General features: G+C 42.2%; 2 protein-coding genes across 6 annotated transcripts in view; both read right to left on the bottom strand.

Moving 5' to 3' along the window:
* Positions 1–19,890, bottom strand: part of Alas (5-aminolevulinate synthase) — a 100,562-nt gene extending 80,672 nt beyond the window's left edge. For 3 of the 4 annotated variants that reach the window (XM_080266112.1, XM_080266115.1, XM_080266116.1), the window contains exon 1: positions 19,832–19,890. In XM_080266112.1, coding sequence (XP_080122238.1) covers positions 19,832–19,846 — 15 coding nt within the window. In that variant the 5' untranslated portion in view covers positions 19,847–19,890. Of the gene's footprint in view, positions 1–19,343; positions 19,396–19,831 lie in introns of those variants that run through there. The other variant, XM_080266113.1, reaches the window with a different exon arrangement.
* A 5,385-nt stretch (positions 19,891–25,275) lies between these two features.
* Positions 25,276–25,877, bottom strand: part of LOC145391381 (vacuolar protein sorting-associated protein 37B-like) — a 28,819-nt gene continuing 28,217 nt past the window's right edge. For both annotated transcript variants that reach the window (XM_080265981.1, XM_080265982.1), the window contains exon 6: positions 25,276–25,680. In XM_080265981.1, the coding sequence (XP_080122107.1) occupies positions 25,441–25,680 (240 nt within the window). In that variant the 3' untranslated portion in view covers positions 25,276–25,440. The remainder of the gene's footprint in view (positions 25,681–25,877) is intronic.

Below are 25,877 nucleotides of genomic sequence, written 5' to 3'. Positions count from 1 at the left end.
GTTGCTGACCCTGAGTTGAAAGGGCTAGCTAACTCTGCTTACAGTGAAGAAGAGTCAGCCGGTGCTTCTACTTGTTATTATGTAAAGTCAGGAGTACTTATGAGGAAGTGGAGACCCCCAACAGCATCAGCCGACTGTGAATGGGAGGTTGTACATCAAGTTGTCATCCCTCGTGTTTGTAGGCAGGATATCATTAGAGTGGCTCATGATTCCAGTTTGGCAGGACACCTTGGAGTGAGGAAGACTGTGGCACGCATTTTGAAACACTTCTACTGGCCAGGTATCTTCAGGGATGTTTCCTGGTATTGTAAGTCTTGTCACACCTGTCAAGTTGTGGGGAAGTGTAATCAGACCGAAAAGGTTGCACCTCTAGTTCCCATTCCTCCTTTTGAGGCGCCTTTCACCCGTGTGTTGGTGGATATTGTGGGCCCTCTTCCCTAAGACTTCTTCAGGATTTTCTTATGTGTTGACCCTGATTGATTTGGCTACTCGTTATCCTGAAGCCATTCCATAGAAATATCTCAGCAAAGAACGTGGTTAAGGAAATGCTGGGGTTCTTCACAAAGTTTGGTCTGCCCAAGGAGGTACAGTCAGACCGGGGAAGTAATTTCATGTCAAATGTTTTTCAAGCAGTCTCTGAAAGAGTTGGGCATCACCCAGATCACGTCTTCAGCTTACCATCCCCAGACCCAAGGAGCGTTGGAGAGATATCATCAAACACTCAAATCGATGCTCAAGAAATACTGTTTGGAACATCAGAAAGACTGGGATAAAGGTCTTCCATTCGTTGTGTTTGCCGCAAGAGAATCTCCAAATGAATCACTGGGCTTCTCACCTTTGAACTACTGTTTGGCCATGAAGTAAGAGGACCCCTTAAGTTACTCAAGGAATGCTGGCTGTCGGAGGAAGATGACGTCAACCTGCTGGAGTATGTGATGAAGTTCAAAGAACGGCTGTCCACTGCTTTACAGCTGGCGAGAGAGAATTTAGGAGCTGCTCAGGAGAAGATGAAGACTTGGTATGACAAGAAGTCCAGGTTACGCCACTTTCAGCCAGGAGATCAGGTTTTGATTCTGCTACCAGTTCATGGGCAACCTCTTCAAGCCAAGTTTAGTGGCCCGTATTTCGTGGAGAAGAAACTCAGTGATGTCAACTATGTCATCGCCACACCAGATCGTAGAAAGAGCAAGCAACTATGTCACATCAACATGCTAAAGTTATATCACAGGCGGGACGAAAATAATCCAGTCTGCACTGTAGCTGTTCCACGAGTCTACAAGTGAAGTTCTCCCATGCAGCATGAGCCTGAGTGATAGTTTGGGGAAGAATCCTGATATCATGAATGATCTCCAGACTAAGCTTTCTCATCTACCTCCTAAGGAAAGGCAGGAGTTTTCGGCATTACTGCAGGAGTACCCGCAAGTGTTCCGTGCCACTCCAGGAAGAACCACTGTGTTGATGCATGATGTCGATGTTGGAGACGCAAAGCCAATTAAATTGCCTCTACGAAAGTTCCTCTCATCCAGAAGGAGCTTGGCTACCTGTTGGACCACAAGATGATTGAGCCCTGTCAGAGCGAGTGGAGTTCTCCTGTCACTCTGGTCCCTAAGCCAGGTGGGTCACAGCGGCTTTGCATTGACTACAGACGTGTTAATCAGATAACTAAAACAGACACTTACCCTCTCCCTCGTGTGGAAGATTGCATAGACAAGATCGGAAAGGCTAGGTACATAAGTAAGTTTGATTTGTTAAAGGGATACTGGCAAGTACCTATGACTGAACGTGCTAGGGAGATCTCATGTTTTGTAACAGGAAAGACCTTTGCATGGTCTGTAATGCCTTATACAGATTGTTTTAGAGTAATAAGAAATTTCCTTTGTAAATTTCTTTTTTCTTTGTGGGGAGGTGTTACATAGCCTATGATTTCATCATCCTTTGTGTAATTTTAACGCACAGTATGCTGCATGTTTGATCACGAGCGTGTTCTGCCTCAGTTCCCCCTTCTACCGTTATAGTAGAGTAAGTCGACATCTCTGTTATACTTTGCGGGATTGTCATCTCTTTGTCCCCATGGCTTTCATTTGCGCGTCCTCTTACAAGTTGTATCAGGCTCTGCCGGCCCCTATATAATGAGCTCAGTCTCTGCATCATTGCCACTTAGATCTGCTCCTCATTTTGTTCACATCTCTGTCCTCCCCTGTACAGATATTATTATTGTGAGTGCTCAAGAAGTCTCCAACCATCTAGCAGCTGTGTGTAATTTGAGTATAACTGTTGTTGTATTTTGTTCTTGTACTGTATAGCATAAGTTTAATTTGTAGGCCTAGTGAAGTTTTTGTAATTCGTGTGGGGTTCTTTATGTCAGTCATTTATGATAATAGTTTGTATCTGTAATTATTTATCTGGCATTCACTGAGTATTATCTGGTATCTCATTTTATCAGGGCTGACTTAGATAAATTTATTCTTGCTAATTTCGTGTTAATAGAGGCTATTGCAGTTAACCATATATTTAACCTGTTTATTTGCCATTACATTATCTTTATGAGTCCTGAATGTTTTGTTGTTAATTTAAGCATTAAACTTTAACTTGTAATTTTACCTAACTCTTTTGTTTTGAACCTGGAACTTTACGCAGGACAGTAGTGACTCTTCGTATTCTCACTTAAAGTGTACGTTATCTTTCTCTGTTCCCTCACAATATATATCAATATAGATATATATATATATATAGATATATATATATATATATATATATATATATATATATATATATATATGTGTGTGTGTGTGTGTGTCCGACTCTGGGCACAGGCTTCGCAGCCTGCTCCCAAGGCCCAGTAGTCCTCCTACATACCATACACCTCCACATGTCACCACTTCGGCGCTAACACCCACCGTCCATATTGAATACATGCTAGGGCTGTCTTATTCAGGACTGGTGTATTGGTATTAGCGGGGGTATTTTTACATGTCAGCGGGTCTTCTGGTAGATCGGTAAAGTCTGCTTTATATGAAATTCAAGTCCTTAAACTGTTCCCTGCCCCAGCGGGGATTTGAACCTGGGTCCGATAGGACGTCGGGGCTTTCTGGTGGAAGAAAGAATAATTTAAAAAAAAAAAAAAAAAAAAAAAAAAAAAACGGACTGACGGGGTTATTATAAGGCTTTGTGCATACAGCTTCTGACGTTGGGAGACCCACTGGAATTTCAAGGACGGACCAACACCGTGACCAACATTGTCTTAACCATCACAGTATATATATATATATATATATATATATATAGATAGATAGAGATAGATAGATAGATATAGATAGATAGACAGATAGATATAGATAGATAGATAGATAGATATACACGTGTATAAATATACATACATATATACTGTGTGCCACTCTATTTTTAGCTAGGCTAACGTGGAAGTGTGCATATGTTATGAGTCAGGATCCAGCTGTGTTGATGTACAGCCTACAGGTGTTGGCAGTAGACTGGCACACCACGTACTGAAAGTACACAAATAATTTTTTCCGTTATACTGTTCAATATCAATATGCACTACGCAACTACAAGACTGGATCTGAGTCCATGGAGAGATAATGATCGGTTAAAATTATCACTTCGTGATTCCCATGCATGAATCCTGAATGGGCATCTGCAGTGATTATTAAAAAGGAATGCATTTAAGTGTTGCAACGGATATGCATGTGTGTGTGTGTACGTAATATATATATATATATATATATATATATATATATATATATATATATATATATATATATACACAGTACCATCATCATCCGGACCTCCTTTCCCACCCTTGAGAAGGGTGAGGAGTAGCAACGTCCAGACAACCCAAGTTTGCCCAGTGCAATAGGCCACGCTTCCATTCACTCATCATTCAAACCCCCGGAATCCTGGCTCTATCAACGCCAAAAACTTTCTTCACATTTTGTAGCTTCACATAAACGTATCCGATAGAGTCAGCGCCATAACCCACTAAACCACCAGGCGTCGTTTGGTTATAAGGTTACCACTCAGCATAGTAAATGTTTGCCTGGTTTGCAAGAAACATTTGGCTTGCCACTCAGTGCAGTCACCTGAAGGCAGCACATCAAGTGAATACAATAACAACACTACTTCAAAATTTACAGACGCTAAAACTATAATACTTATTCTTAATTTACAGCAGTTGCCATCCTCGACCACATTATGTCTGCGTAACCGTTTGAAAGTCCACATGGCTTAAGATTTTTCTGTGTAAACGACTAGAGCTGGTGAGACCACGTAACCATGACAACCACCGTTCTTGTTCCAGATAAATATAGCAGACTACCATATGCCGTTTCTCCCATAAGACTAAAGTAAAATGGGTTAATACACAATAAAAATGGTTCAGTGCTTGGCTCCAGATTGTAATAACCAGCCTGAAGCTTTTGTCTACTTTTTTATCCCGCTTTCTACAGCACGAAAAACGAAGATAAATGAGCCGACAAAACTCCATCATGTCACTATGATGCAGCTGTCATTTTAGAAGTGGTATGAAAGTAAGCTGATCTGGTTGATTAAAAAACGAAACAAAATAAATAAATAAATAAATAAAATAAGCACAGGATGAAGATCAACAGAATGATCAAGTAAGCTTGAGGCAGGTCCCAGTAATGTTCAACCTATCAATAAGTCAGTATCAGTCAAAAACTATTACCCTCCGGGCAGAGCTTTAAAAAATGCTAAGAGGAAGCTTGGTTCTAACAAAACAGAAACGACATATCATCCATCCATCCATCATCTATTCTTGTGTTGCCCCATGAGCAGCGTAGGAGCCCGGAGTTAGGCAAGTTGGTCCTGACATTTAAGATGAAAGCGGTCAACCTCACTCATCCCTGAGTGGCATTATGTGAGCAATAAACCCGAACCACCCCTTGGATATAAACCTGCACCGGCTCAATCCGACTACAGCACCTTAATTCCCCACTAAACCATCAGGCGCCACAATCTGGTTACATGGTTACTGCCCAGCGTTGTAAATGGTTTCCTGTTGTACAGGAAACCATTTGGCTTGTCACAGTGCAGTGACCCACAGGCAAAAAAATAAATAAATAAATAAAGAGGAAAGAATAAAGGAAAGAAAGACAGAAGAGGAAGCGTCAAGTCACCCAAAGGCAGAAGGAAGAGGAAAGAATGAAGGAAACAGACAGAAGAGGAAGGAAGGATGGAACAGAGGAAAGGGCAGTCACCCGAAAGCAGCACTACATCGAGTGAGTGAAAGGTGGGCACCCCTATATATCAAGAAACCATTATTCAGCCAAGAATGCATGATGAAACACAGTATTATGGAGATGACTTCAATTTTTGGTTCAGTTGTGAACAATACGCCAAGATTTTCTAGCACACAATAAACTACTCTTAAGGCTAGAAGTTAAGACTTTGGAGGACCAAATTTTAATACGATTTGTGAAAGTCCCTCGCCAGTCCTATACTACTCTTCACTTCACTATGCAATTTCAATGAAGTACAATAACTGAGAATTTCGATGATATAAATACATATCTTCATCAACTGCTATTTAAAGACTGGATATGAAGTAATTCCTACAAGAAAAAATAACACCACTTGAGTCTTTTTATTTTCTTAAACAGTATAATGGTTGGTGAATAAAACCCACACTTGTAGACGAAGAATATAATTACCAAACAGTTTCGGTGGACACTGCCACCATCTTCAGTGGTCAAGATTATCACGCAAGAGTGATTCATCCAGCCAGTATAATGGTTATAGACAGCACAGACACGAGTTCCTATTGTACCAAGGATGTATGATCAAAGGCTAACATTCCAGCATATCGGGGAGAGGTATGAACTCGTTCAAAGTTGTTTCGAGTGCACCAAATTGTTTACTTGTTCCTATCATGTACCCTGGATCAACATCCGGGAAAGCAATTACAAAAAGATCAGTAATACCATTTCCAGGGCAATGAAAACATAAACGAAGTGCAAATTTCTATCTACCTATCTAATGCCAGACGCCTTAATCCCGTAAAGGATGGCCACAAACAAATCGTTTCCATGTCACCCGGTCCCCCTACATTTCACTGCCCTGCTCCCAGCTCACATCCTCCTCTCTCATATACCTCTCCACTCCGTCCCTCCACCTCATCCTTGGCCTCCCACTCCCTCTCCCCCTCCCTCCACTTCACTCACACACACTTTCATCGTTAGTCACTCGCTCTCCGCCCTCTCCACATGACGTCAGCAGAAATACACTGAGTACCCAGATAATATAATAAACAAAATTATCTGACAGTCAAGGAAGTTCTCCTGAACTGAAAAAAACCATCTGACACAATACAAAATAGGCTAAAAAAGTTTTCTGCCACTCATTGTTCAGGTTTCACTCAACAACAGTCTGCAGTAAGTTTCATGCAGTTTCTTCACTACCAAATTAACCATCGTTTTCAGAATCCTGTCTGTTAATTTCCCCTAGTACTCTTTTCCCTAAAAGTTACACCTCCCAATAACCAACAACCTTCTCAAGCACCCCTTGTACTCTGCAATTCATCTTGAATATCCATCCCATATGGTATTACATACGAAAATATAGTTTTTCATTTCACAGCTGGCAAGATGCAGTGCAAAAGGATCCCAGTAATGCTACATCACATCACATCATCGTAGTAACCTATGTGGCACTGGAGACTTCAAGGGAGATATTTCTTGAGAGACTTATAGTACACATTGTTAATATCCTTGAAGTAATATATATCTTTCTAGTATTGACATAGTTATCTCGGCAACGTACAAGATGATGAGAGAAGTGTAATATGCAAAATAAATAGCTGAGAAAGAGGCACTACAGTCTCCTATACCAACAGCAATATGGCCCAAAGTAAGTTGCTCAAGACACACGATCACCTCAAGTAACCCGAGGCCTGAAGGCTTCACCATACTAACAGCATATGAGGGTAAAGTGTGGTGTGATGATTCCTGGTAATATGTGGTGTGGTGGTTGTGGGTGAGGTATGGTGTGGTGGTTGTGAGTAAAGTATGGTGTGGTGGTTGTGGGTAAGGAGTGGTGGTTGCAGGTATGGGGTGCTGTGGTGGTTGTGGGTGTGGTACTGTGTGGTGGTTGTGGATAAAGTACGGTGTGGTGTCGTGGTTGTGGGTAAAGTATGGTGTGGTGTGGTGGATGTGGGTATAGTGTGGTGGTAGTTGTGGGTATAGTGTTGTCGCTATGGGTATGGTGTGGTGTGGTAGTAATGGGTATGGTGTGGTGTGGCGGGTGTGGGTATGGTGTAGTGTGGTAGTTATGGGTATGGTGTGGTGTGGTAGTAATGGGTATGGTGTGGTGTGGTAGTAATGGGTATGGTATGGTGTGGTGTGGTGTGGTTGTGGGTATGGTGTGGTGTGGTAGTTAAGGGTATGGTGTGGTGTGGTGGTTGTGAGTATAGTGTGGCGTGGTAGTTATGGGTATGGTGTGGTGTGGTAGTAATGGGTATGGTGTGGTGTGGTAGTAATGGGTATGGTGTGGTGTGGTAGTCATGGGTATGGTGTGGTGTGGTAGTCATGGGTATGGTGTGGTGTGGTGGTTGTGGGTATGGTGTGGTGTGGTGGTTGTGGGTATGGTGTGGTGTAGTGGTTGTGGGTATGGTGTGGTGGGGTAGTTATGGATATGGTGTGGTGGGGTGGTTGTGAGTACAGTGTGGTGTGGTGGGTGTGGGTATGGTGTGGTGTAGTGTGGTGGGTGTGGGTATGGTGTGGTGTGGTAGTTATGGGTATGATGTGGTGGGGTAGTTATGGATATGGTGTGGTGTGGTGGTTGTGAGCACAGTGTGGTGTGGTGGTTGTGGGTATAGTGTAGCCTGCTAAGGCTGTCTTAAGTTAGGATTGGTGGATAGGCTGGATACAATTAGTAAAATTATACTATGAATAATACCGGTATGCTGAGGAGGTTACATGGGGTGGGTGATAAAAGTTAAGTGGACGGAGAAGGGTAAGTTAGGCTCCTGTTGCTGTGGCACATGTCATTTGAACATGGACTCAGTGGCCTGCTGGTCGAAGCTGCCATTCTCCGGCAGTCCAGGTTAGGTTAAGGATATGTTGGAAGAGTTACAACAACTGATGGAGTAGGAGCAGATGTGTAGGGCTCCAGTAGTTAGGCTGGATAAGAGAAATGGGTTAAGCAGGTAAGAGTTATGTACAGTAGGCTACATTTAATTTTTCTTTTTTTAAGGAAAAAGGTACCAAAGGCCGGAGCCCGGAAACCGTTCCTTCCAAGAAAAAACAAAACCAAATACAACAGAGAGCCAAATTCAAGATACGTTCAGTTCGAGATACCTGGACACACTGCGCCTGAAAGACTGGAGATCATAGGAAGTAGGAAATACAAACAGATGGAGACAGTTTCACAGCTGACATGTTCCATAACTGAAGGACTTGGAGTAATGGTTAACTCTTGCATTAGAGAGTTGGACAGAAAAGAGATGAGAGTTTGTTGCTAGACGGGTGCAACATGCCCATCATAGCGGTGGAGGGGTGCAAGCAGATAGTTCAGAGGAGCAGTGATCACTGAAGTAGCAACAGAAAAGAGATAAAGATGCAACAGAGCGGTGAAGAGACTGAGGATGAAGGGAACCAGTAAGAGGAGGAGAGTTAATGAGATGAAAAGCCTTTGACTTCACCTTGTTGAGAAAAGCTGTATGTGTGGAGCTTCCCCACACATGAGAATTGAATTGTACTCTAACAGGGGCGAATAAAACCTATGTATAAAGTCAATATCTGTGCAGGGGCAAAGAAGGCACAGAGTCAGCTTAGCACACCTAATCTCTTGGAAGCAGACTTTACAAGAGATGTAATACGATCTTTCCAAGACAAATCCGGGGAGAATGAAAGCCCAAGTATGTTTAAAGATGATGCAGGACTGAGCTGGATATTCTTAACCTTTAAATGGTGGGCTACTTTATAATTTTACATCCGTATGGGGCAGTTATTTTGGAAAAAAAATAAAGTGTTATGAAATCAGGCAAAACATGCATAAACAGATCAGAATGGCTGAAAAAACAAAAAATTTGATGTTACTCACTTCAAACTGTGCACAGGCTGGGTGGTGGTGAGAGGCGAGTGAGAAGGGTGGTGGCGAGACACGAGTGAGAAGGGTGGTGGTGCAGGCAGGCAAAGAGTCTTTGTTTTCCGCTTTTATTTATTAAAGCTGACTAAAATATATTATTTTTTCATAATGTACACTGTTCTGTGTCTTCAAGGTGCACTTTGAACAGTACGCACTACATACAGTATATGTAAAATTTTTCTTATCTTACATCTCTAATTGTAATTTTACGTATGTAAATATTATGTACAACTGTTCATATTACCACAACTGTTCACACTAATATGTTACAGTGTGTGGCATTCTGTGAAGCAACTGATACAGACACCCGCACCACATACTGTATACACCACATATATAATATAGGGCATATAGCAACAGTGCCAGAGCAACAACCCAAAAGTCATTAGCATATAACTCTTACTTAAAATAAAAAACACCTGAATCACTCTCTCAATTTAAAATTGCTAGGAACCATGCAAAAGCTGTAATAAATCTCGCTAAATCAAACTTTTTTCAAAATCAAGCACCAAAAGTACTTAATAACCTTAATGACAACAGAATATTCTGGTCAACTCTCAATTCTTTCAATAACAGCTTTAACAAGTCATCATCCATTCGCCCACTAAAATCTTCAGATGGTAACATTACAAATGACCCACGTGGGAAAGCAGGTATCTTTGCCAGTACATTTACCAGAAATTCTACCACATAGGAAGTCAGCTAGAATATCCCAGTACTAGAACTTGACTCTCCTGAAATTGTTCCACTTAAAATACAGACAAGATACGTAAAATCCATCCTAGACAACTTACCTGCAAACAAAGCTCCAGGCCCAGATGGAATTTCTCTAATTATTTTGAAAACGTGATACCCAGAACTTGTCCCCGTTCTAACTAAATTACTCAGACTATGCATACATACTTCTTCATTCCCTAATTCATGGAAAGAAGCCAATATCCACCCATTTCCAAAGGAAGGAAGTTCCTCTGACCCCTCTGATAACAGACCAATAGCTGTCACATCTTCTCTTGATAAAGTATTTGAAATTTTAGTCAATATGCACATAGTTAAACATCTTGAATCCAACAATTTAATTTGCGATTGACAATATGGTTTTTGCCATGAAAGATCCACCACTGACATACTCAGTCTCCTGACTCATACCATCCATCAATCAATCGACCTACAGGGAGAAACTCAAGCAGTAGCCCTTGATAATTCTAAAGCTTTCAAAAGAGTATGGCACCGTTCCCTGCTGTCCAAAAGCTCCCTTGCTATTGACTAATGTCTTTTGTTCTTCTTTCCTCATATCTCAGAGACAGAAAAATAGGAGTAATAGTAAATGATGTATATTACAATTTCCACTCAATTAACACTGGCATGCCACAGGGATCATTCTGGTGCCGACCCTGTTCTTGGTTCATAATAATGATCCATTCATAAGCAGATGACTCAACACTTCATAGTTCATTCACACTCAGACACCCACTTACAAAGTCTAATATCTCTAACTCTCAACTCAGTACTGCCATCTCCGTAAATCAAGACTTATCTACGATCAATGAATGGGGACAAAACAACCTTGTCCCATTTAATGCTAGTAAAACTAAATATATACAATTTACTAATAGACAGATATTGCCAGATTCATATATTACCTTTAATGCCATTAATATTCTTATCTCCAAAAGTATTGAAATTCTCGGCATCTCACTTAACAACGCCCTCAGCTGAACCTCTCATGTCAGATCACTTCCTAAAACCGCCTCAAAGAAACTTGGATTATTGTACAGAGTCCATATCTTCTTCACTGACGAGCAGTTTGCTATAATTTATAAATCATGTGCGCTCTCAGCCTGAATATTGCTCACCCTTGTGGAATGGATGTGGAAAGGTTTCATTAAAACAATTAGACAAAATTCAAAACAAAGCTATTAGAATTATTAATAACCCTGCTATTAAAAATAAACTACCTCCCCTACAAGCAAGAAGGAATGTTGCCTCCATTATATTATTTTACAGATATTTTATGGCAAATGCCTGGACGAAGTTGCATCCGTTGTGCCAACTCTCCATGCCTTCCCTTGTGCTACACGGGCATCTGGTAGAGCTCATGACTGGACTGTCACTCAGCCATACTGCAGAACTTCTGCCTATCAGAATTCTTTCATTCCCCGAACTGCAGCTCTCTGGAACTTGCTTCCCCCGAGTTGTTTCCCTCCAAACTTAACCTACAGCTGTTCAAGTCCAACTGTTACAGATATTTTATGAACGGAAGACACCAGTAATCTGGTGTATGGATTATTATTTTTTTTTTATTCATTTATTTTTCCTTCCTGTTCTGTTATAAAGAAAAAAAAAAAAAGTAAAGTAGGTTAGCAATACAGAGACAGAAGAATCAGAAATCTCAAATAAGATAGTGAAGATATGGTCTGATAAACCTTTTCAGTCTAAATATGTACTTTATTGTGGTTAATGACAGTTTTATTCAGCTGAAATGAGGCCCTATGGGAAGAGAGTGTGAAGGTGGGGTCAGCTGATTATGTCAGGAAGTAAGTGATGTTGAGCAAGAATAGCCAAGGTGAAGTGGTGGCAGACCAGGCATGGGTGGAAGGAAGTGCATGTGGCAAACAGATGAAAAGATGTTGGCATCAGGCAGGAAGAATACATCCGGTTCAGATGGATGTTCTATGTGGAGTGGGACTGATAATGTGAAAGTTTAAATTATAAATTTATCTTATAAATTCTACAGATGCGATGAGGAAGAAGAATTAAAAACATTTAAATAAACAAACAAATAAACAAATAAAATACAAAAGTAAGTGTTGGGAAAGGACAGAACAGAATTTGTTCATGAAGGCTGTCTGGGCATGGTAGAGGTAAAACACCTTGGGAAGATGGGCACTGTAGACTGAGTGGTGAGAAATTCATAAAAGAGATGACAATAGCCATGCAAAAACAAAGGTAAGACTGTATTTGCATATCAAGGGTCAGATAACGAGACTGGTTTACACACAATGATACACCTCTTCACTCACACCATTGTTGTGTCTCCACCATTCCAGTACAAAATAGTCACTGGTCAGTAGATTGCAATATAGTTGTTTGCTATTCTCATCTTGCCTATCCCCGGGCTTCTGTGCTCCTCATGGGGCAAGATAGGATTGGATGATGGATGGATGGTTATTATCTATCTATCTATCTACTGCCAGATGCCTTAATCCCGTAAGGGGTGGTCACAAACAAATCGCCTCCATGTTGCCCTGGCCCCCACCATTTCACAACCCTGCTCCCAGCTCACATCCCACTCTCTTATATACCTCTCCACTCCATCCCTCCATCTCATCCTTGGCCTCCCCCTTATTATTATTATTATTATTATTGTTATTATTATTATTATTATTATTATTATTATTATTACCGGGTATTATTATTAGTTATTATTATTATTATTATTAGGGGTGGCAAAGGATGTGTGGATCAAGTATTTGCAGTGAGAGAGATAGCCTAGCAGAGAAGGCTTGTGTGAAGGACCATAAGGTGTTTATGGCATTCATGGATCCGGAAAAAGCATACGATAAAGTAGACAGAGAGGGATTGTGGAAAGTTTTGCGCATGTATGGTGTAGATGGTATGCTGATAGGTGCTGTCAGAAGTTTTTATGATGGTAGCAAAGCATATGTAAGGGTTAATGGGCATCTAAGTGAATGGTTCAAGATCAGTGTGGGTGTGCAACAAGGTTGTGTGAAATCCTCGTGGTTGTTCAATAAATATATGGATGGGGTGATGAGAGAAGTAAAAATGCAAGTACTGGAGAGGGGGATGGCTTTGGTAATGAATGGTGATAGATGGAATATCTCAAATTTGTTGTATGCTGATGATGCAGTAATGCTTGCTAGTACCAGACAAGAACTTGGTAGGCTAGTGTAGAGTTTTGCTGATGACTGTGAGTGTCGTGCCTTGAGTTTAAATGTAAAGAAGAGTAAAGTGATGGTTACTGAGAGAGAAGGTGACTCCCATTGTGATGTCACAGTGAATGGAGAGAGACTGGAATTGGTGAGAGAGTTCAAATACTTGGGTACAGTGATAGAAAAGAGAGGAAAATGTGCAAAAGAAGTTGAAAGTAGAGTGACACAAGGAAGAAAAGTAGCTGGTGCAATGAATGCCTTGATAAGAAACAGAGGCTTGAGTGTTGTTGCTGCACGAGGCTTACATGAGGGAGTGTTAGTGCCAACTTTATCACATGGGTGTGAGACTATGGTGTGGCATGAAAATGAAAAGTCAGGAGTAAGAGCAGTGGAGATGGGACTGCTGAGGAATGTATGTGGAGTATAGAGGGTGGGCAGGATACGAAATAATGTGGTTCGTGAAAGGTGTGGAGTGAGGAAGTTGGTGGACACCAGAATCGAAGTGTCCTGAGATGGTATGGTCATGTGGAAAGAATGGATAACAACAGAGTGGTGAAAAAGTTATACCTGAGCGAATTTGAAGGAGGGAGGAGGTGAGGTAGGCCAAGGAGACGGTGGAGATATATGGTGGACGAGTGTTTGAGGAAGAGAGGTTTGGAAGTCGGTGAGGCTAAGGAACTGACAAGAGATCAAGCTGGCTGGATGAATGGTGTGAGGAGAAGTGCATGATCAGGGATTTTGGCATTCCTTGTGAGCATGGCAGCGTCCGGATTGACTCAATTGGATATGTTTGTGTGAAGCTGCAGAATGCGGTGAATATTTTTGGCATTATCCGTTAGAGCCAGGATTCCAGGGGCTTGAATGATGAGTGAATGGAAGCGTGGCCTATTGGACTGGGCAAGTTTGTGCTGTCTGGACATTGCTGCTCCTCACCCTGCCCTTGGGTGGGAAAGCAGGTCCAGATTATGATGATGATGATTATTATTTTTATTATTATTATCACTGAAGTGGTTTGCTATTCTCATCTTGCCTATCCCTGGGCTTCTACACTCCTCATGGGCCAACACAGGATTGGATGATGGATGGATGGATGGTTATTATCTATCTGTCTATTGCCAGATGCCTTAATCTCGTAAGGGGTGGCCACAAACAAATTGCCTCCACGTTGTCCTGTCCCCTGCCATTTCATTGCCCTGCTTCCAGCTGACACCCCACTCTCTCATGTACCTCTCCACTCCATCTCTCCAATCCATCCTTGGCCTCCCCCTCCCTCTCCCCCCCCCTCCAATACACTCTCCTCATCAGTCTCTTACTCTCCATCCTCTCCACATGGCCAAACACAGTTGCTGAATCAATTCAAAGGCACATAAAAATTTATCTTAATATTTAAGAGATGGTCCTATGTCTCTGCTGAGTACCATGAAGGGAAGATTAAGCAATGAACAAGCCTGTTTTTATCAACTATTATCATTACACACATACAGTATTCTCCTTTGTATCTTTAATTTTCAAGATTTTATTATTTTTTAGCCTTTCGGGTGGCAACTATTTGTTAAATGTTGGGAAAATACCATTAAAACAAAGTCGTTACATAATTTTGTCATAAACTCTATCCTGCATCATCCTTAAACATACCCGGGGTTTTATTCTCTTGGGATTTATCTCAGAAAGATCATATTACATCTCTTGTAAAATCTGCTTCCAAGAGATTAGGTGTGCTAACCTGACTCTGTACCTTCTTTATCCCTGCACAGATGTTGACTTTATACATGGGTTTTATTCACCCCTGTGTACAGCACAACTCTCATGTGTGGGGAAGCTCCTCACTTACAGCTCTTCACAACAAGGTGATGTCAAAGGCTTTTCATCTCATTAACTCTCCTCCTTTCACTGGCTCCCTTCCACTTCTGTCTCTTCGCCGCACTGTTGCATCTTTATCTCTTTTCTATTGCTACTTCAAAGGTCACGGTTCCTCTGAACTGTCTGCTTGCATCCTCCACCTCTACGACAGGTGCGTAGCACCTAAACTCCCATCTCTTTTCTGTCCAACTCTCTAAAGCAAGAGTTAACCATTACTCCCAGTCCTCCATTTATGCAACAGGTCAACTCTGGAACTGTCTCCCTCTGTCTGTATTTCCTACTTCCTATGATCTCCAGTCTTTCAAATGCAATGTCTCCAGGCATCTCATAATGAAATTGAGTCTCTGTTGTATTGTTTTTGTTTTTTTCTTGGAGTGAGCAGTTGTGGACTCCTAGCTTTTGGTTCCTTCTTCCTTGCATTAAAAAAAAAAAATCAAAGGTTGTGGCAAGCTTACAGCACTAAAACCATAATGAAAAGACACTAGGTCTATCTATCTATCTACTGCCAGATCCCTCAATTCCGCACGGGGTGGCCACAAACAAATAGCCTCCACATCACCCTGTCCCCTGCCATTTCACTGCCCTGCTCCCAACTCACACCCCCATCTCTCATATACCTTTCCACTCTATCCATCCATCTCATCCTCAGCCTCCCCCTCCCTCACCCCCCCTCCATCTCACTCACATACACTCTCCTTGTCAGTCTCTCACCCTCCATCCTCTTCACATGGCCAAACCACCTCAGTGTGTTCCTCCTAAAGCTTCCTAGCACATCCACATCCACACCACAACGCTCCTTTATATCCTCATTTGTCAGCCTGTCTCTCCATGTGACTACACAGGCTCCTCTTAAATACTGTAACTCATTTCATTAGGTACAACTTAAAAAAACATTTTAAGGTCCTGTTACAGAACAAGCCATGAAATCCCTTTGAGCATCACCTCACAGAAGACGAGAGCTTTCAAAGCATCATAACAGTTAATAATTATACAAGCAATATATATATAAATATATATATATATACCGGGTACATAATTAAAAAAACAAACAAAAGGAATGGTGGCAACTTGGTACATGTTGGCATTAATTTTCTTATACGTTACGAGGACAAGGTCTGTTCAGGAAGTATCCGACCTTAGGCTCTACAAAAATAAATAGCTAACCTGTTGAGCTAGGACACTAACCCCCCTCAAAATAGGCCCTTTCTGACTTGAAACACATAGCCCAGTGTTCTTTCCACTGCCTGAAACATTTTTCAGTGTCAGTTTTTGGTATCTCTTTCAGGTTCTTTGTCGTGTTTTTCATGATCTCTTCTTTTGGATGAACGTTGTTCAAGACACGGAGTGTGCAAATTGCGATCCAGACTTTCTGAAGTCTGTGATCACTGGAGATAAGACTTGGGTGTATGGGTACGACCCAGAAACCAAAGTACAGTCGTCCCAGTAGAAGCATGCTGGGTCACCTCAGCCAAAAAAAGCACAACAGGTCCAAAGAAAGGTGAAATGCACTTGCATGTTTTGTTTTTGTTTTTTTCTACCATGGTGTTGCACATCATGAATACACATCAGGTCAGACTCAACAAACATTACTACCCTGATGTTATCCATCACCTTCGCAATGTAGTTCAGCAGAATAGACCAGACATTTGGAAAGTGACAAGTTGGAAGCTGCACTATGACAACGCCCCTGTCTGTTCTCCTCAACTGATTCAGAATTTTTGGCCAAGCACAACATCCTGCAGGTCTGGTGGGCTCCCTGCTCACCAGACATGGCTCTGTGAGACTTGGTTATTTCCCAAACTCAAAACTCCACTCAAAGGTTCCTGATTTGAGACGACAGAAAAGACCATGCTGAATGAGACAAAGCACCAGCAGGAGACACCAAAAACCAACTTTGAAAAATGTTTCAGGCAGTGGAAAGAATGCTTGGCTACATGTATAACATTAGAAGGGGCTTACTCTGAGGGGGATTAGTGTACGAGCTCAACAGGTTAGCTATTTTTTTTAGCCTAAGGTCCGATACTGTACGTTCTGAACAGACCTAACACTGGTTGACAAAGAAGGACATGACTGAGCAGAGATACAATGGTAGGCTACATACAGGCCTACCCCAATATCTGATGGTGTTGTGTACCAGTGGGAGACAGCAAGCAGTTGAATATTGAAGCAACTTCCCCCATAAGATACTGAAGAAAAGCTAGAGATGCATTCCAGGTCCAAGCCTAAACCCTCAAGTACTTTATTCAATCAAGAGACTGACACAGAAACACCACAGGTTATGTTATTATTCTCATAAACAATATACTGTATACCGTACTATTGCTAAAACATGAGACATCAAACAACACATGCAGGAGGGTGAGGTAGTGGTAGGTGCAGTGTTGAGATACTTAAGGACAACTGACAGCCAGGCAGGAAGCATGCTAATCGGGGATGGGGAAGGGAAGGGGGATGGGGAGGGAGACAAGCAGGGGTGGGGGAGGGCAAGGGGACTAGGAAGGAGACAAGGGGGGGGGCAGGGAGGGAGACAAGTGGGGGGACAGGCAGGGAGACAAGTGGGGGGACAGGCAGGGAGACAAGCAGGGGTGAGGGAGAGTGGGAGGACAGGGAGGGAGACAATAAAGCCAAACTGCCCTACTACTCCCCTATCACACACTCTCTCTCTCTCTCTCTCTCATACACACACACACACACACTCAAGTGGGGAGGAAGAGCAGCGGGAGAGGAAGGGATACACGCCTGGCAGTGCTGAACGTGGCAGGAGTTGAAGGAGGGAGGGGGGGAGAAGAGTGGGGATGAAGGGAGGAACGGGATAGCCATGCACACCGCCACATCCACATTCAGAGGTCTATTGCCAGACGTCACAATCCCGTAAGGGGTGACCATTTGACTTTGAGTTACTTGTTTTATGGGGAGGGGCACTAATCCTCCACCAACCCACTTGTTGACACGTAGGGAGCACGTATGATTTGGTTATATGGTTACCACCCAACGTAGTAAATGGTTTCTAGGCTTACAAAGGTGCTTGTTTCAAATCTAGGAAGAGGTGCGGTGTTCCGACTAGTGAATCAGCAGCCATTTGGATTGTGAGAATGTTCCCCAATATATTTTGTTCGGAATAGTGAGTGGTCAGTTATCGATGCATCGGTTTTCGGGGTATGGCTGTACTGCGTTCAGCTGCATTTCCCTGATAACCCAGGTATACAGGAGAGTGCAAGGGATAAGCTTTGCAAATTTTCATAATTTTTGTTAAAAAAAATAACAATAAAAGTCAAGTTTTGGAAGTTCACATCACTCACCTTCAAAACCAAAAAATATCTTCTCTGGTCAGTTTTACTGTGATTTGAGTGAATCTGCGTTTCCTTCTTGACGGAAATCACTTGTTTTGGATAGGCCTACCCATGGCTATCTCAAAATCAACAGAATTCCAACAAAATGAATGAAGGAAAAAAGCTCAAATCACACTAAAACAACCAGAAAATCACATTCTTAACCTAATTTATCCTAACCTTAGCTTAAATGTTGTCATCCTGTATAATGTGTATTTCACTTCTACACCTTTTATACCTCAGGGAAGAAGGGTGAACAATGTGATGGCACTGGAAGTACACTGTTTCTTTTTGTTTAAAAAAATACCAGTATGTGATGGCCTCATATTCCATCAGGGTACACCCACTATAAACATCGTGCAACTGACTGAAGTAAAGGATATCTGAAATCTGAAGATGTGTAAATGGTGTCAGTGATTTGTTTGGCCCACCTTTTGGCCAGTTTTAATCTCACTGGCTGTGAGATCCGAGCACACACAGTAGTCATGTCACGCCACGCCTGGGAGCGGCCAGTGGCAGGGGGAGAAAAGCTCCACCTAAGTTAGAAATCAAGGGAAGATACAACGTAATTTACAATAGGATTTTCATGTTAAATATACATTCCCAGAAACAAGTTTACAGTGCAACAGATTCAAAATAACATGGTCTACAAAGTGGTTGTGTCAGACTTATGGGATCAAGTGATGCAAACTAGCAAAAACTGGCCCCCCAAAAATGCAATGTTATGATCAGAGAGGATTTTTTTTTTTTTTTCACCCTCGTTAACTAGAATAATACTTTGACTGCAGGTGTACCCTACTTTGATCAGTAAAATTTTAGGTTTATTGGAATGATTTAAAATTCTAATAATATTTGCATCAGTTATGTTGGTTTTACTGATGAACCTCCAAACTTATTTTTTTTAATATTCATGATATAAAAAAAAATCTGCTCAAAACCGGGGCTATGGGAAACTATACACATCCCTTCTGCCCTATTACAGGTTTGAGTAATTAATTTTATCTGAAAACCTGTAGTCAAATTACTGGTAACCTCCCTGGCACGGATTCATTTCACACAGCATCTCCTTAGGAAACACAAGCAATGATAAACAATACGTGAGAGTGCGCAAAATTAATCATACATCTGTCCCTAAAGTACTTACGGATCACTTCCCAAGTAAGGAGGATGGTATCACAATTTAAATCCCACTGTCAACACTAGTTATAAAACAGATAAAAGCCAATGATGAAATCTGCGCGAAAGACTTGCGCCCAAATCGCTCGCCAGTGTTTACGCAGATTATACAATCTTGGATTGTGTAACTTTACAACCAATGTACAGAATATATGACAACCATATAGAAAAGCTATATCATAATGCTTGATTACAATACTGTACATACATTAAAACATGCAAAAATTTAGACTCCGGAAATATATATGTAAGGCCTGAAAGTGCACGAGGAATTGTTTTGTACGTATGTACTTAGCATAGTAATTTATAAGTACTGTACCTGTATTTGCAAACTAGTCATACGCCATTGAATTTTGTAAGCTATTAACCAACCTGCGGCATTTTGTTCATCTTTTAATTGTATGGCTACTAATAGGTTCTTCCTAAATTCAAACGGAACATCACTTATGCACTTACAATTACTGCAGACATGGCAACGATTGCTGACTTACGGGAAAGTCAGCAAGTCCTCTTACAGGGTCGTCCCGCAGCAGACTGGCGCGCTGTTACATAGCCTATCCCGTAAACCAAGGTGCCGTAACACACACGCGCACACACACACACACGTTTTGGTAATTCCTAATATATCTGCTGATACTTATAAATACACTGAAACATCTCTAAAGTTGGCGTGAATGGTGGATCGTGCCTCATCATCTATCAGTTATGCTACGTGTTCTAGGGTCGACTTCTCGTCCTCTGAACACGAGCTACTGAGCTGGGGTTCTCTTTCGAAACCGGGTCTAGAATACACCAAAGGAGGAACCGAGCACAAAAACTCGAGTCGACCAACCTTTACACGTATATTACCTTAATTACAACAGTGAACAGATTACAGTATTAATATCATACATTGGTCAGATCAGGGGACACAAAGACTCTTGCCCGGGCTGCTGTGGTCGTCGCCCAGATGTGGGAGGAATCTCGTCAGGTGCGCCCTCCCGCAGGAGGCACAGGATTGCCGAGGGCTGGGGCGTCCGGAGTGGGCTGCTGGTCGGCCTAGAGGGAGGCCCTTTCCTAATAAAGCCTCGATGGGGAAGGAGGCCCTCTGGACTGGGGCCGAACAGGGCGTGCAGGCAGGCTTGCCTTCGCCTACTCCGGGAGGAGGACCGCCTGCCGGTGGGACTGGGGAGATGACACCCCCAGAGTCCTAGGGGTGCCCCTGGGCGTCTGGGGGCTGCAGTCTCTCTCGGGTCGAGATGTGGTTGGGAGCTACCTGCAGCGTCCCTTCCCTGTGGAGTCTGACAGCGAGGCGTGTCGCTCAGGTGCTGGTTGCAGGGCACAGACTCCCAGGCTCACGACAGGACCTCACCAGAGCTCCTCCAGCTTCAACTCCTCCTGGGAACTGCACCTGTAGGGAGAGAGAGAGAAGGGTGTCCCGCTCGGCCTCCGGGTGAATGATGAAGAAAGCAAGGGACATCCTTCTTAGGGGTAGTCGCAAGGGCATTGGATGAGGGACATACAATGGCCGTTCCCTCCTTCCCAACGCGGACGGTGGCCGTCATCGGGGTCTACGTGCCCCTAAGACAGAGGGCGAAGGGCGTACAGTGGCCGTCCCTTCCTCCCCGGTGGGGAGGGTAGCCATCACCGCAGTTCTGTCCTTCTCTGGGACCACAGCTGGGAGACGAACAGTGGCTGTTCTCCCCTTCCTGGTGTGGACAGTGGCCGTCACCGCAGTGCTGTTCCCAGGAGTGGCTGCAGGCGAAAGGCGTACGGTGGCCATCCCTTCCTTCCCGGTGTGGACGGTGGCCATCACCACAGTCCTGCAGGGGGTAGCAGCAGAAGAGTACGGTGGCCATCTCTTCCTTTCCAACGCAGACAGTGGCCGTCGTCGTGGTGCTGCCTGGGACTGTATTAATACAATTCCCACCCTGATCCTGGCAAGGGCTGGTCCGGCGGTAGAGTAGTCTGCCAGGGCAGCATTCTTGCTCCTGACTCCATTGAGGGGAAGAGGGGCACAAGGTCGTTGGGGATACAGGCCCATCTTAACTGGGCCTTATGCGTGCCCTATGCACCTCCCCGTGGTCTCACCCCGGGGTGGGTGTTTCGACACCTGGTCCGTGGCTCCTCCATGGGGTGGGTATTGCGCATCCCCTACTGGGGTCTCCCGTTGGGGTGGGTATTTCACTATCTCTATCTACTTATCTATCCATCTATATATATATGTTGGAGAAACACACATTACATGAGTGTGTCCAAATTTTTTACCCATACCTGTTTCGTCAAAGAATTCAGGTGGTTTGGTTTTTATCACACCATGACATAGTGGTAACAGTGCCTGACTTTCATCTAGAAGTCTCAGGTTCGATTCCTGGCCAGGAGTGTAACACACACACACACACACACACACACACACACAAACAAACATCTATAGTCTGTATTTTTCCAATAATTTTTCTGTGCGAAGTTAAGAATTTATTCTGTAAAATAAAGAAATATTCATTAAAACAGTCATGGCAAGATTATGCTTGTATATATTTTAAAAAGTTTACTGCCCAGTGCTTACAACACTTTTCCACATATAATCGTACTAATCACGTTCATACAATTGAAGCTGTTTGTTCTGTGTGAACAAAGTTTTGCAGGGTTAAAAAATGCCGATTCTTTTTCCATTTGATTCATAAATTTTTTTCACCCACACATATTCAAGCTAGTTTAATAGGACTTACACATAATAATCTTCAAAGATTACCCTACCTACCCATATCATTATTTTTTGCAAATATCGCACTCTCCCGATAAATGAACATTTTTTCGCAAAATGTCCGAAGTTTGGGCACAGTCCAAAGTTATGGTGTTTTACTGTATATATATATATCTATCTATCTATTGCCAGACGCCTCAATCCCGTTTGGGGATATATATATATACAGTATATATAAAACCTGCTTTACCTATTTGCTACAAAAAGAAAGATATAAAGGAAAACCTAATTGAAGCTCCATTTACTCTGCTGTGCCTGGAAGCCGCATTTAAGACTGGAAATCTATTCACCTATAGCCATACAGGGTGGCTTTTTGTCTTTGGGCTGGCTTATTTATGGGAAGGGGCACTAACCCTCCGCCAACCCACTTGTCAACACGTAGGGAACACGTGTGGGCTGGTCATTAGGTTACCACCCAGCACACTAACAATATCCTGGCTTACAGGAAATCATTTGGCTTGTCACTCAAGTCACCCAGGAGTAGAGCAACACTACACTGAGTGGATGATGGGCACCCCCCACCAGACCACACTATCCTTATAAAAAGAGGCAAAACTTGAGTTTTGGAGAAAGGGATGAGGTTAGTAATAAAAAGTGAATGGTGAAATATCTCAAATCTGACATATGCAGATGCTGCTGTGTTGCTTGCCATTAGTGGACAACAGCTTAGAAGACTGGTGTAAAGTAGTGTGGATGTCTAAGAGCTTCGGGTTTCAAAAGTGACTGTGGAAAAAAAGCAATGTGATGGGCATTGAGAGAAAGGAGATTCACAACATACTGTAATATGACAGTAAATTGAGAGGGACTCAGATTGCTGAGAGAAGCTAAGTACCTTCCTGCAGATACAGAAGCGAGTGAATGTGCAAAGGAAATAGAAGGCACAAGAAAAAAAGGTAGGAAAATGATTGGTGTTATGAAGGCCTTGACACAAAACTGAGAGCTATGTGTGACAGCTGCATTAGGCCTGAATGAAAGAGTTTTAACTGTCATCAAGCAAAGAGTGCTGAGTAGACAGAATAAGGAACAAGTTTCATGAAAAATGTGGAGTATGGAAGTCTACTGGTACCAGTCAATGAAAGTGTGCTTAGATGGTATGGCCACATGGAGAAAATGGGTGTGACCCCTCTTGTGAAAAAGGTGTATCTGAGTGAGTCTGAAGGTGGATGGAGGCATGGTAGGCCAAGAAGGTGGACAGATACGGTACAAAAGTGTGTGAGACAGTGAAGCATGGAGGCTAATGAGGCTAAGGAACTGATAGTGGATTAAGTTGGCTCAGTGAACTTTGTACACAGTCTATGACATGAGTTTGGCACTCTTGGTTTTTCATAGTGATGTGATAGTTGTCAAACTGACTCTAACTGATGGGGAATATGATGCATCCAAGTGTAGCAAGGTACAGTCAGGATTATGAGGGCATGAATGGCTAGTGAATGAGTGTGATGCTTTTAAATGACCAGACTTTTGCTCATTAAATTTTTTTCCCCCCCTTCTGGACCCTACTTCACCCGATCCTTAGGTAGGAAAAGAAATTTGGATGACGATGTTTGTGATAGGTGGGGGCACTCACCATCCACTCACTCAATGTAGTGCTGCTGTCAGGTGTCTGCCCTTTCCTCTCCTCCATCCTTCTTTCCTTCCATCCTCTTCTGTCTTCCTTTACTTCGTCTTTCCTTGTCCTTCTGCCTACGGGTAACTTTACACTCCCTCTTCTGTCTTTCCTTCATTCTTTCCTCTTCCTTCTGCCTGTGACTCTATACTGAGTGACAAGCTAAATGGTTTCCTGCACACCACAAAACCATTTACTATGCCGGGTGGTAACCATATAACCAAATTTTACTGCCTGGTGGTTTAGTGAGTAATTATTGCGCTCCAATCGAATTGAGCCGGTGAAGGTTTATATCCAACGGGTGGTTGGGGTTGACTGCCCATGTAATGCCACTCAGGGATGAGTGAGGCTGGTCGCTCTCATCTTAAATGTCGCGAACAACTGCTTAGCCCAGGGCTCCTACGCTCCTCATGGGGCAATGTAGGATTGGATGATGGATGGATGGATGGGTGATGGTGAAAGTATAACCCCTGCAACTTGACAGCACCTTTTAATTGTATTCTTGCTCTTGCAGCATGATAGTTTTCCAGCTTTGGACAAGCCTCTCACAGCAATGGGATTAATGCAAAAGACAATAATTTTAATGCAGAAAGTAACTCTAAAGAACCATCTATGTACAGTATGATACTACTAATTTACTTCATCATCATAACTTACTTCAACCTTAAAATTTTCATGTATGATGTCTTTACCTATCCTATAAAAAAAAAAAAAACTTTTGATGCAGGGCTAATTGTATATAACAACTGTTCATTTCACTGGGTACTCTGTAGATAGTTGCCCAGACTCTATGATTTTATTATTTTCAGATCCTACCCACCTCAGTCATAAAAAAAAAGGGATATAATGATTAACATACATATAGTAAATCATAAAGATTTTTTATATTATTATTTATGTAAACCATGCCTCTTCATTATGAACACTAGTACAGTGTTGTACCTTTAAGTTACACTATGATAAATGTCATTATGAGTGAGAAAATCAAAATATAAACCCATCTTATTTTACCAGTGAATCACAAGTCCTGTACTGATGTCAGTGGATACTTGACGTATAAATTCAACAAAGTTGTACTACAATACTGCAAATACATCAAGGTTCAAATGAGCAACGTTCTTGTACAGTACTAAACTTAACTGAGTTCATTCTCTGGTGTATAGCACATCATACACGTAAGAATATGTTACAGTACCGATACTTATACAGTATACCAAAGTATCAGTTCAAATTCCAATTACATATTATGTTACAAAAGCCTCCTGTGCTAATTACTGATATCCCATACTTAGAACCTTATACAGCACAATACACTGTAGATCAAACTGAAAGACGGTATGAATAAAACATAATTTATCACCAATACTTTCATAGCAGAATACCTCTGAATCAAATTAATGAATAGCCAACACTTCCTAAACTTAAAATTTGTGTTTTTTTATTACAGAAAAACACCTATGACACCCTCTTTTACTGCTCATTAGATATGCTTGTGAAATAGCATTATCTTATTTTTTTCTTATTTGTTGTGATTTTTTTTTTGGGGGAGGGGTCTGCTGTAAATTGAAGAAGTGAATATCAGTATGACTTGTCCATGAGATATTTCATGTAATATGGAAAAACATCTGATTAACCTAAACACCAGTGATTCCAAAGGCTCACAGATCAGCTCTGTTAAGACTACAGCACAATTTGCATTTTCTGATGTTAAGGAAGTCAGTGGAATCCAGGCATGGGCATATTCAGTGGTTGTGTAGGGTAGGGTGAAGACCACTGATTGACACCATACCCCCCGGCTGGTTGGCTTGGGTATGGGGTGCTGTTCTGCTGGCTGATGATGTCCCCAATCTTCTCGGCTTTGATTCGTCTCAGGTGTGCAGTTTTCCTCTTTGATAAGAATTCAGACAGAAAGTCTTCCACTTCTTGTTCTTTATCAAGGAATGACTGCACAAGATTCTGAAATATACAATAAACACAAGACTGGAGTGACTGACATCAACCACTGGTCATTTAGCTGGCATGAATACTCAATCTTTCAGCTCACAGTTTGCACTCTAAACCACTGGACTAGTGGTTCCCAAACTTTTTTATCACTGGGCAACACTTTTGGAATGAAATTTTTTTTGTGCCACAGCAAATTTTTTACTGGTAAG

Source organism: Coenobita brevimanus, chromosome 18, assembly GCF_032717465.1.
Source record: "Coenobita brevimanus isolate Jiangsu-jjx chromosome 18, ASM3271746v2, whole genome shotgun sequence".
Lineage (NCBI taxonomy): Eukaryota > Metazoa > Arthropoda > Malacostraca > Decapoda > Coenobitidae > Coenobita > Coenobita brevimanus.
Note: the sequence above shows the minus strand (reverse complement) of the source record. Positions and strands in the feature narration are given on the sequence as shown.